Source organism: Betta splendens, chromosome 4, assembly GCF_900634795.4.
Source record: "Betta splendens chromosome 4, fBetSpl5.4, whole genome shotgun sequence".
NCBI classification, from domain to species: Eukaryota; Metazoa; Chordata; class Actinopteri; order Anabantiformes; family Osphronemidae; genus Betta; species Betta splendens.
Genome location: NC_040884.2, coordinates 8,593,843 through 8,606,391, shown reverse-complemented (window position 1 = coordinate 8,606,391; position 12,549 = coordinate 8,593,843). Strand labels below are relative to the sequence as shown.

Sequence of the window (12,549 nt, the reverse complement as noted above, 5' to 3'; positions counted from 1 at the left end):
CTAGCGATGCGGCGTCTTCCTGTAGTGAAATGAACGCATTAGTGTATGACTGTATGACAAAATAAAGGATTTCATGACTTATATATAGATATATATATACAGTGTGTGCTGTTCCATCATCTGTCAGCTTTGGTAATAGTGTTGCATCAGGGTCCTCAACCTCGAAGCTGTTCCAGACGTTTTAGTCAGCAAACTAGACTTTAATGACACGTATTGATTTTTTTTCAGGAGTTCCACCAGTTGAGGCTCGGGGATAACATACTAACACCATTAACTCACTGGTGCGGTTCAGATGTGAAATGTTCACTCAACAGCCTGATGTCCAGCTAGTAAACCCATCAAGCTTCTCCGCTCTCGTACTAGTGATGTAGTTAAATATAATAAGATCAAATGTGCTTTTCTGTATCCTGCATCTCTCTAACTGTCTCTCTCTCTCCCCTCTCCCTCAGGGTTCAGTCGAGCCGCGTTGCCGTTTGGCCTCGTAAGGAGGGAGCTGTCTTGCGAGGGTTACCCCATTGATCTGCGGTGTCCAGGAAGTGATGTCATAATGATCGAGAGCGCCAACTATGGCCGAACAGATGACAAGATCTGTGACGCCGACCCGTTCCAGATGGAGAACACCAACTGCTATCTTCCAGATGCCTACAAGATCATGTCACAGAGGTAAAACTGGAGACGTCTCTCTGCAGCACAACACAAAATCATTCGCAAATGAGCTATCTGCCCAGAAACCTTAGAAAATAATTGACAGGGTTAAACAGAAACAGTTGTGTAGTTGCCCTGGGCAACCAGATCTGGATCGGTGTCAACCATTTCCATTTGTCTAGTTTCATTTGTTTCCACACATTCCTTCCAATTGAAAGTGAAATCCTTTGCAGAAGAGCGTGCCTGTCACTGGGCTGCTGGACTCTATTGAAAGGAGCAAAACTGAGTGTGTGAATAAAAACAGAAAAGGCATCAGAAGCCTGACAACATCAATAAACTGGAAGACTCGAACCAAGTGTCAGTGCTGAGGCAGGTCAGGCCCAAAGCTAGAAGAATTAGAAACGCCATCAGAAGGCGCGAGGTCAAACTGGGAGGTCAAACTGGGCTGATAAACAAATATGGAAGTCACCAAAAAGTCACACAGAGAGACAGCATCTGAAAATGAACGTCACATAAACACATAAAGATTCCCACAAACAAAGGGCTTCTTTTCTTTAACTCGACTGACAAACTGCAGACCTGATCCGGCCTGCAGGAGGTAATTATCCTGTCTATTGTAATTTACTCCCTTAAATACATTAACTTGCAAATGTGCAATCTGGATTAAGTATCCTAACATTAGTCTATTACTGTTAGCTTTGTTTTTTATTACTGAAGCTGAGCCACTCGCTCTTAGTCCAATCCCTTTAATGTGTGTCCGTAACATAAACCCACAAAATAAATGCTTGTTAGATCAAATAGGTGCCGCCGCCGTCGTCTGCATGATTTATTCCCCTCTGAATCCAGTCATAAATTAGGACAGGTCAACAAGCGTTACTTTAATGTTCATCAAGCAAAGACAGACGGACGGTTTCCGTCCTAAACACTCAGCTTCCAGGACACGTGCACGTCTTTAGCCAGCGTCTCGAGCTCTGCAGACAAAGTTCACACATTGTTGTCTTTAACTTTTCAGTATACATCAAACATTTGAATTCCAGTTAGTATATGATATTTACATCACAGCTGTGGGGGCAATTAGCAGTACATGCATCACATGTGCCGTAGATGCTGCGTGGGTTCAACAACTAACAGTTATTATTACCCGGTGCGTCTTATGTTGTGGTTGTAGAACATTTCACCAACACAACAGCTGCTGCAGTTCAAACCCATCAGCACAATATGAGGATGTTAAATTGTTGTTCACGTGTGAAAACATAAATGTGTTAAAAATACTAAAAATAATATGAGACAGTACATACAATACAGCACATAAACACTTTCCTTTGACTTCATTTGCTTTTCTTTTGACTCTAAATGAAACTGCTGCAGTTGTTTTCGTGCTGCTGCCACGTGCCTCACCCTCGCTGGTAAACCTGCTGACCGGGTCGACGGCAGGCCCTCGGCTCGGCCATCTTTAAAAACGCATCTCATCTCCTCCCGACGCCCCCTGATTGATCACCGTCCACGGAGGCGCCCCACATTCTAAAGCTACTGTCTCTCTTGCTATCACTCACGTGGAAAGAAGGATGATTTACTGTGGAAAACAAATCCCACGGGGCGCATGTTCGTGCACGCACCTCAGCAGGGTCCTGCCGGCACCGCGGCATAAATGACACCTTATACACGAGACCAGTTGTCACACAGGGATGCCACGCGAGTCAAAGTGCGCGGGGTAGAATGATATATGAGTGGCACAGAGAGAGATATTGGGCTGTATGAGACCGTCAGCAACTCTAGGAAGTCGCCTTGGGAAATAAAAAATAATGAAATAAAACAGCAGAGCCCTTGTATTCAGGGGACTTATTGTCAAGTCCTATTTGATGAAGTCAGATAGCTGACTCACATTGTCTGTCTTGAAAGGCCGCGGCCCGCCTGCTCCCGCGCTCGTGGCCTCGCTCCTTTTGAAAAGCGTCCACAGAAGCACAAATCCTGACCCGCCAGGAGCCGCGTGACAACGGGTCCCAGCGTCGCGGAGCCGCCGCTCGCCAGCGTCTGCAGCGGAGCCGCGTTCCTCCCTGAGAGCACCACGCTTTTAGCGTTTCACCGCTGAGCAAAGGAAGAAATACTGTATGTGTGTTCTGCTACACAAAACACGTCTCTCAGGAGCCACCGCAAGAAAGTAAAAGCCCCGTCTGATGCAGCGGGGAGAAATCCAGAGCAAAACACACAGCGCAAAGGGCCACATATTTACATAAGGTGACGTCCAGGCGCTTGGGTTTTAATATGCAGTTTACTTCTCGTATCCTGCAAACTTAACAGTCCACCCTCAGATTCAACGAAAGCTTGACAAATGCCCATGGCTGCATATGGGACTAATTAGTCATATTTTTTTTCTTTTTTTTTTTGGTCCGTCTATTTTGCAGAAACAGACTAAAATAGGAAACAAATGTAATGAACAATGCCTCCACTGCCAAAAATAATTATCCTCATCCTGGAAATGTGGTGAATTTCTTTTGCCTATTTGGAATGCACTGTTTGTTCCATCGCGCCGCTGCCCGAGAGCTTCGATTCTCCACGAGTCAAGACTCTGGTCGCTGCTCTGGCTCCTGCTGCGGCGAAACCAGCTGAAATTTTTCCATATGTCGGGCGAGCGGCTGCAGTCACAGCGAGGGGAGAGTCGTCTCTCCTACTGTAGCGTCTCCATCAATAAAGCAGTGAAGAGACAAAAATATTTGCTGCCGTAATTACTCCGGCCTACTAATTTAAGCGTTTGGGGAAAAATCACATTAGCGCTTGTGTGGAAAACTGTGTTCACTTTTAAACATCCGAAATTGATGTGGTCTTGAAGTGTGGAGAATTGGATGGAGGCTTCGCTGAGTTTGATAGATCCTGTTGGCACTCGGAGTTGTTTTTATATCTGGCTGGCATATTATATTCATGAGCACAATGATTTTATGAAAATAGCCTTAGGACTGTTGTGGCTCAATTAGAACATTCAGCTGCAAGCAATTAGTCGACTCAAGTGGGTGATAATCTGTACAGGAATTTTTCACGTGGACACCTCCCCAGCAGATGTGAAACTGCATGGCAGTACAGTTTGCAATAATTAATTCATTGATAATAATATTCAGCAAAGCAATTCTTCATGTTCTTCTTTTCAGGATTTCGGTTGTTAATAATTCATTCCCTCATCTGCACGGCTGACAATGGTAATGATTGCAACAACAACACATTCAGATAATATGCGCTAAATTACAATAGTGTTTTCAGTGTATTTAAATGATTCTCTTGTGGTGCATTTGCCGCCGCTGTACACGGCCTCCATCTGGTCCAGCAGCCTCATCGCAGGCTCAAGGAGCAGCTACAGTGACAGTGACGACCCTTGATTAATCCTTTTCACTGCAAGGATAATATTAAGATATAGGACATGAATAAGTGGCCAACGCGCATCGATTCCTCTTTGACTAATGAGCTTCATTCTGAGTATTCGATAACAGGACCATTGATTGCTGTAACATGACATGGCTGAATCCTGCCGCGCTGGTGGATCAGGGTTTTCCAAGGAGCGCATCACAGACGTATCGATCAGCGCAGAAAGCTCTCAAAGAGAAATGTGAAATTCATCAGTCTGATTACAGGAAAGCTACCAGAAAGTTGCCTATTCTTAGGAATTATTACAAAAAACAGGAAGATGTTAGTTTGTGACATCATTAATCGGATTTATATATTTACACCCATTTGGTGACTTGGTTGACATGTCTGAACATGAGCATGTCATCCACTGTATTTGCCAAGTTCTGGAGGATGAGTGTGAGGAGGTTGTGGAACCTGAATGATGCTGCTTCCACTATTTATATCAGTGACAGGACTGCTTTGCAGGGCTCTCTGAGGAGCGGCATTGCTGCCGCCTGACGGCACGCTGCCTTGTTCTCCCTCCCTCTCTGTACATACGGGGGGTAGTGTTTATTTAAAGCACAGCAGATTAAGATTTCATAAAGATCCAGATGCAGCCTGGGTGTTTTCGGAGGTGTGTACACAAGTTCATGAGCCATGAAACTGCCGTCTATCCACTGCTTTGTTGCGACGACGTGCTAAATTAAAAGTGTATTAACAGTCTTCAGTGATCACCACAAGGCAAACAACAAATGGAACAAAAACCACACATTACAACAATGTATATAAAACTGCAGAGTGTTATGTGGGGGAAGTTTAATGTATAGGCTTAACTAAAATCCCAGGGTTATAACTGCTATCTACTATATATATATATATATATATGCCATAAAATTAATTAGAAATATGAATGAAGCCATCGGTGTTTGATTTGTTTTAGTTGAATTGTTCCAGGGTTTTCAGCATTACGCTCGTGTTCTGCCAACAGTGGCCTGACAGTGTACCTTCGCTGCTTCACAAATCAATAGGTGAGACGGATGTGAGTCAGACGGCCGTCCTCGTGACTCCCTAAGACCTTGCCCCCCCCCCCCCCCCCCCCCCCCCCCCCCCCCCTCCAGTAAATATAGCATAAACACAAGCACATGACAGCAATTACATCTTCTGCCAAGGATATTGGATCAGAACTCCAGATGAAAGCAGGGCGCTAATGCTTAATTTCTAATGACACATTTCCTGAAACATTACGTGGCCACCGTGATTGAAACACAGATCAAATGCACTGATATTGTTTTGGAAGTTGTGAATCTGTTTGCAACAGATATTTTTTTTCTTGCTGTCATTCTGTGGCCCTGGAAATGATTACATTTTTTCAGTGGCCCCCTCTGCTACCAACAGACTTGCTTGCCTCTTGAGAGAGATGTCTGCCTTGATAATTGTGCCATGAACCTCATCAGCATTTCAGATGAAATGGAGCCAGACGGGTCACTTTGAGTTTAAGAGACGCTAATTTGATTGAAATTCAAACTGGGAGCACCAGGAAGTAGATTGTGCCTTTTTCTGTAATGCGCTCCCCTCACTCACGTCGCCTTTTCTCCTCCAGTTACGCGCCCATTGTTTTCTCCACTGCTATTTTTTATACAGTGTCCTCCAATTGTCTGCGTGGGCTTCCTGAACGCTCTGGAGTGTTGAGGGATGGAAAATTGAGCAGTAGCGGAAAAGCAATCTGGGATTCATCAATTAAGGAGCATCTTATCTCTAGTTTAACTGGCTGTGACTCCTGAGCAGGACATGATGCATCACACGAGGAATTTCAAGAGCTTATGAAAGGCCTCCGTGGCTATTTTTCATGAATTCAATTTAAAACCTGTTTATTCAAATAGACTATTTACAGTTTTACCTTGAATACCGATGCATGCAATTAAAGCTGTAAAGTATCTCAATACACAAAATATGCGCAAAGGTTACATTAGCTGAAGAGGTTAGAGCTCTGTGCCTGCGCATTGATTTGAGGATAATTCTATCTGTTGTGAGAAATGGGTTAGTGAAAGAAAAAACATGGCAGAGTTTTATGTATGTTCAGGCCTGCGTTAAACTGCAGCGATGCCTTTGTTCCACTAGTTTGTGGGAACACATTTGGAGTCTTTTCTTTTCACGGCCAAGGCTGTTTCCCATTCACTCAGTACATTATCTTCATGTCCACCTCTTCTGCTGACGCTCTTTATGATGGCGGTGGTAAATGTTAAATAGCATGTGGATACATGGTGTCTGGAGTGCCGTCAGTTACACCTTGCCTCACTTTTAGAGACGGCCTGCATCGCTTTCCTTGACACTCTAATTGTCCTGACGTCTGCGCCTCCCAAAGGTCAGAGATGTGATGGGATTACATGTGGAATACTTGACTGTGATTAACAGGCTGGTGGAGGAGATGGAAGTCGTGAAGGCACAAAGTAGCTCTGACCTTAAAAAAGCATGACTCTCACTTTTAACTCATTTTAACTAATTAATGCTCCTATTTTTAATCTGTTTCTAATTCTTATACTATACTTATTTAGTTGTAAATCATCAAAATGCCATAAACATATTTATTAAATTAAATTGACACACCCACTTATTTTATTATTAAACTAATTAATAAAAAAAATTATAAATTTCTATATATTTTTTTTAACCAGGCAACATTTGGTTAAAACGCATCATAAATGTGTAAAAGAGCGAACCAAGACCAAAGAGTGAAAACACACTCACACTGAGCTTCTTCAATGCGATAATTATGATTTCTGTTGCTTTATAGGATAAAATGATTTAACACTCTTTGCACTTTTGCTTAAATAAAATCCTAAGTGATCAAGGTATTAATAGAAATGTTTCACTCTGGAGAAAAGAGAAGAAAAGATTTCTTTGACTTAATATTCATTATGTACATGATTAATTACCTTATAGCCTCAGACTATCAAAAGATAGTCAGAGATATCATATTTTACATGTATTTAATTAGTGTGCACTCTGAGACCTGTGCCTTGACAAGCCCAAAAGCTCAACTTTCTATGGCTGGAATTTCAATTACATGTTCCCTCCATCTCTGGCATTGAGGGCTAGGACTGCGCATAGAAGAAGTCATTAGGGCTTTTTTCAGTGGGTCTCAGGAGATGCTCATGGCTTCACAGATGAGATGGAATAAGCGTCACGCAGTCTCGTAGATCAGGGTGCCCTTGTATCACGCCTGTAAAATTAGGGCAATATATCAGAAAGTGCTATCAACACTTATGTCAATATTGTTTCAAAAGATATATGAGTTATTTTTTTATTATGTTTTGTTGTTTAATACGTTTGTCGGGGAGACGCGATGCAGGCCTCCGTCTCTCTGGTGCCATGAATTGTGTTTTTGATTTCCTTCTGTTTCTCGTGCTTAACATAAATCAGACATCCGTTCCTGCTCTCATTGGATTCCGTTAGATAAAGCACTGCAATTTATATTGCTCCACCATGATATGCTTATGCATAAGCAAAGGGGGGCAGAGCCATCAAAATGGCCATATAATATATGGAAAGTGCTGCAGAGTGGTGAAATATTACCCACACAAACAAGGACGGCATTATGAGCCCAGCAGGGGGCTACATGTTTTAATTCCAAAACAGTAATTCATTTCCATAAAAACAAATACAACATGCTAATATTCTCATCTGTTATCTTACATGAAGGTCATTAGTAAAGTGAAATACCTCTTGAGACCTCCACTAAACACAGATGCTCACACACAGAAGGAGACACAAAGATGCGTTGGTGAAATAACACGCAGTTTAAATGTGTGGGAAACAAACGCTTTTCTCTAAATAATATTCAAAAAGTATTATTGCAGGCATTAAAAATGTGTAAAGCATTGAATGAGAACAACAACATTTTCCGCTGTGCTTCATTTTAACACACTTTTATAGTTATGTAGTTATGGAAACATTTTTTTTTTGCTATAAACTCCGATACGCTGCTTGTTTTGGCCGCGCGCAGGTGGAATGTGGCCATTTTTAACGGCAGAGCTCGCCGGCGCCGGTTACCAGCCTCTCGTGGCCGTTTAATGTCGCGCACCTCAACAGGAAGCGGCTCTTCACCGGTCCACTGCACTAGCTAATATTATATTAATAACATTTGGACGCAGAGCGGTGATTAACTCTGCGGCCCCCAAACAACAGCCGCGACCCAGAGGACAACACGCGAAGCCACATTTTACAGTGATCTGCTGCGAATGGCTGCGTTGGACTGAGATGAGAAGAAACAAATCTGTGGTATCTGCTAAACCAGCAGAACCCACAAAATTCCATTTGATTTCCTATCCCTCGTGAATCTTAAAAAAAAAATGCAGCCGAGCTCATACTAATTGTTTTTACTTTAATATTTCGTTTTTTCCAAACACGCCTTAATGAATGTTTTGCTGTGTTCTTTGCTTCCTGGTCTATAATTATGGAGGCTGCAGTGCTAATCATTAATGAGACCTTTGATGGCATTTTGGGTGCAAATTCAAGAGGCTCATCCAGCTACTCAGCATGTAGATGGAAGGAGCCGCTTCAAATCAATAAGTCGGGACATTTGAGCGAAAGACACAGACTTGTTGTTTATCCCATGCAAATGTGCCCCACCGAACGCCAGCGAGGGGTTCAGTTCAGTTCTGCACAGCATCGGTGTCGTCACATCATTTTCTTCGTGTTTGTGCGCTCGGGCTATCGACGTTAAACGCGCTGTTGTTTTTGTCCCCCACAGATGCAACAATCGGACCCAGTGCATCGTGATCACGGGCTCCGACGTCTTCCCCGACCCCTGTCCAGGCACCTACAAGTACCTGGAGGTCCAGTATGAGTGTGTGCCCTACAGTAAGTATGCCCCTTGTGTCATGACTTGCCCCCCCCCCCCCCCCCTCCATCCGGCCCTCAGCCTTTCTCTCCTCCACCTCCTCCTCCTCCTCCTCCTCTGCGTCACCGCGTCCTCCTCCATCCCCTCCCACTGCCTGGTCCAGACAGTCCGCTCTCGCCGTCTGCAGCACCTCCCCTCGCCCTCCTCTCCGCCCTTTCCTCCTCCTCCATCTGTGTCGCACCGTGAACTTCTCATGAAGTGTGACCTGTGAAACCCTTGTGCTCCTCTTCGGCGCTGCCTTTATTATTGATATGCTCGCCGTGTTTCCAGCGGATCCACGAGCCAGGTTGTGTGGTAGCAGAACGGAGGGAGTCCTGCTGGCTCTCCACGACGGCAGCCGAGTTTCATTACTCAGGCCGTGTGTGCTGAAGTCTGTCAGGGGGGAAACACAGCTCTCCTTGATGGCTCAATATACATCCATACAACAGGTGTTGAAATATGTTAACAGATGTTTCATTATGTAACTGAGCAGAATGGCTCCTCTCATAAGTCAACAAGGCAATATTTCATCTGAAGAGATAGCGTTAACATTTTGTCGGCTCCTCGGATGCTGAAATATTCATCATCGTCGAGTTCCCAAACAATCTTTAAATTGCCCTTTGCATTAAATCCCCCTTTGTCCTTTAAGCGGCTATGTTCATCTGCAATTTGTGAAGGAAATTCCCCCGTGTAACCTTTACAAACTGATTAATGACAAAGATTTAGATGAATTGCCAGAATCACTAATCAGGTGGAACTGAAATAATCAGAGTGGGAGTGATGCGGAGAACGTATTTGGCAGCACTTGTGGATTCAAATGAGTATTTTGTAGACTGATGTCTTTAGATGTGTTTCAGCTTTGAGTCAAGTGAAACAGGATATTAGGCAGATATAAATAATGTATTTAACACATCACTTTTGTGCTGCTCATTACCAGCCTACCTGTCCAAGCTGTTCTCCCCCACATTGAATAAGAATGCGTTAGTGAACATTGTCAGCTGGTGAAACTACTTTAAAACGTGTTGGAGGCCGATCCCTCCAACGCTTTAGGGACTTGTAATTAGAATTGAAATGAGCAATAATGAGCATTTGAGTTCACCAGGCTAAGTCAAATTCTCTGGCTCCAACCTTAAACACTTAAACTGCTTGTTTTTTCTTTGCTTGTTTTTTTTTTGTACTCACCTCATAGTTAAGTGAAGTATTGATCCTGTGTCTTGCTGTGTTACCTCAAACCTTAATAGTAGGATTAGCCTCAAGGTGCACTCGTGTCCACCCACTGCTATGATTGTCTTTTGCCTCCTTCCTGCACCAAGGAAACAGTCAAAACTACCACAGTGTGGTGAAAAATACACGTTTGCTCTTGATTCTGGCAAATTCTGTCTGCCAGAAAATCCAGATACAGTCTAAAATCCACACCGGTGCTCACTTCACTGTAAGCAGTTTCAAACATGCATGTCTGTAGCGCCATCTTTTTGCTCCTCAAGGTCCATGCCCAACCAGAATAGGACCAAGAACACAGAATGTTTCCTATCGCAACTGCCCCGGTAAGTGCTTAGTGTTCTCCCAGTCCGACCCAGTCCACACCAGCCCAGTCCAGCATCCCCCACACAAGCCCTGTTGTGAACTGTGAGATTGTGGTTTATAGGCGAGTTCCATGTTTGTTGCTTTCCTCTTACCGACCCCATGTCTCCTTTTCCCCCCAAAACAAAATCCATACACCCCAGATCATTTTGTAGAGTCAGACTGAAGCCGAGGAGGCGAACGGCAGGAGATATTCCAAGCTTTTTCGCACAGGGGCAAAAACCCTGCTAAAATTTTCAGAACTTACCGCAGTTGTCCAGTTGATAGAGAAGATCATATGCCAAATACCAAGATTTGCGATTAAATCGCAGCACTGGTTCAGGAGCTTAGCAACATTTGCTTGGATACAAGACTTGAGAAGAAAATACATTAAATCCCCATTAAGCTGATCAGCGGCGGGGCCGCAGACAGTGTCCTCCTTTTGACTAGAAACCACTGCTCCTCAAAGTCCGTCTGGGTCCTCAAATGCAACCAGACGTTTGCTGACACAAATAACCGTCTGTGTTTGGCACCGGCTCGACGTAATGTCCTGCTTAATTCACTCATCCTATTGTCCTGCCTTCGCATAACCGCGCAAGCAATTTGGATTTTTCCGCTGTGTGCGGGTAGCCTCCATTTCCACCATTTTCACCCTTTTGGCTTCATCATTCGGTTCTTGTCATGAACCGCCCTCATTAGCAACATTATTTTCATATTACAGCCAAGGATGTAAATTTTGCCTTCACCTGGCACTGAGTCACCCGCTGAATTGGCTCTAGTAATTGCTTCAATCAGGCAACATAAAAGCCAAGGCGTTTGTTTATTAAGCCAGTTCTGCAAAAAAAAAAAATTAAAAAAAAGGAGCTGGTGGGAAAAAAGAAAAAAGTTGCCATCTCCGTTGTAACCTTGTCAAATTGCCAGCAGGCAGGAACAGTCCTGAGCGCTAACAGTTTCATTTTTCATCACATGCTAATGCCAGTAAACCCTCAACTTGATGTGACAGTGATGGCCAGATTATGAAAATCAAAGTTTAGCCAGGAGTTTGAGTCCCCCGTGGTGTTTTTCTGTTCCGTTCTTGGTTTTTATTTATTCACTGTAGTTTGCACGATGCTACCATTTGAAAGAGGCTGGAGGCACTGTCTGAGTCCACAGACAACAATCCACATTATTAGCAGTCATTAATAGTTTGACTAATAGCTGGTAGACAGCAGGACTGAGCCTCCAGAGGGCTAGAGAAGGTGTGTAGGGTGCTTGTTTGTTTGTTTGAATGTGCTGTATTCAAAGTGACTGACTCTCTTCCCTTCCCCTGTGCAATCTGCAGGAAACCTCCTCGGCTCTGTCTCTGCATCCACTGACCAGTTTCTGATCACACTGACTTCTCCTTCTATTTCTACATTTCTATTAACTTCATCAGGTCTTCGTCCCGTGTTGGCTTTTCCTTTCCAGATTTCCTTCACACCGTGTCTCCCTGTTCTTTCGCCTCCTTTGTTTTACGTGGCTGAGCCGGCTTCACAGAACCCGACTGTTGTGGATCTGTTTGCTCCTGTGTCTGTGTTTGACTCCTTCGTTAGCTGCAACAAACCAGTTCCTTCTGCAGACCGCTGTGCGTTTACCCACGGATCCCTCTGAATCTCTCGTTGCTACGGCGCTTCGCCTGCTGAAGTCTAGGTCAGACTCAACAGGTAGAACAGATTTACATTCTGATAGCGACCTGCACTAATTGGAGAAGCCCTCTGAGAATGAAATGAGAGAACTATGTGGCTGAGAAGCAATAGAGCTGCAGCTTAGGGGCAAAAGTGGTGTAAGCAGTCTGTACTTGAGAGACTAACATCACCCGTAATCAGATACTAATAACTGTAGGCAGAAATTAAGTGATTTAAATAACAATGTGCCAGAGTCAGTTCACAGAAACAAACTTTATATGTCAAAGGTTTCGCAGAGCTATTAAATGAAGCTAGTCCAGGATTTATTGGTTTCCTGCATTAGTTTTTACATGCTGTACAGTGACTTGGATGGATTCATTTGTTTTTTAATGCCCATATTTCTCTTCTGTAATTTTCAAAACACATAATTTAAATCACTCAGTCTGACCT

The 12,549-nt window shown here is 43.7% G+C and overlaps 1 protein-coding gene across 38 annotated transcripts in view; it reads left to right on the top strand.

Annotated features, from left to right (window-relative positions):
• adgrl2a (adhesion G protein-coupled receptor L2a) overlaps positions 1 to 12,549 on the top strand; it is a 168,555-nt gene that overhangs the window by 121,544 nt on the left and 34,462 nt on the right. For all 38 annotated transcript variants that reach the window (XM_055507909.1, XM_055507908.1, XM_055507913.1 and 35 more), the window contains 2 exons: positions 450 to 663; positions 8,768 to 8,877. In XM_055507909.1, the coding sequence (XP_055363884.1) occupies positions 450 to 663; positions 8,768 to 8,877 (324 nt within the window). The remainder of the gene's footprint in view (positions 1 to 449; positions 664 to 8,767; positions 8,878 to 12,549) is intronic.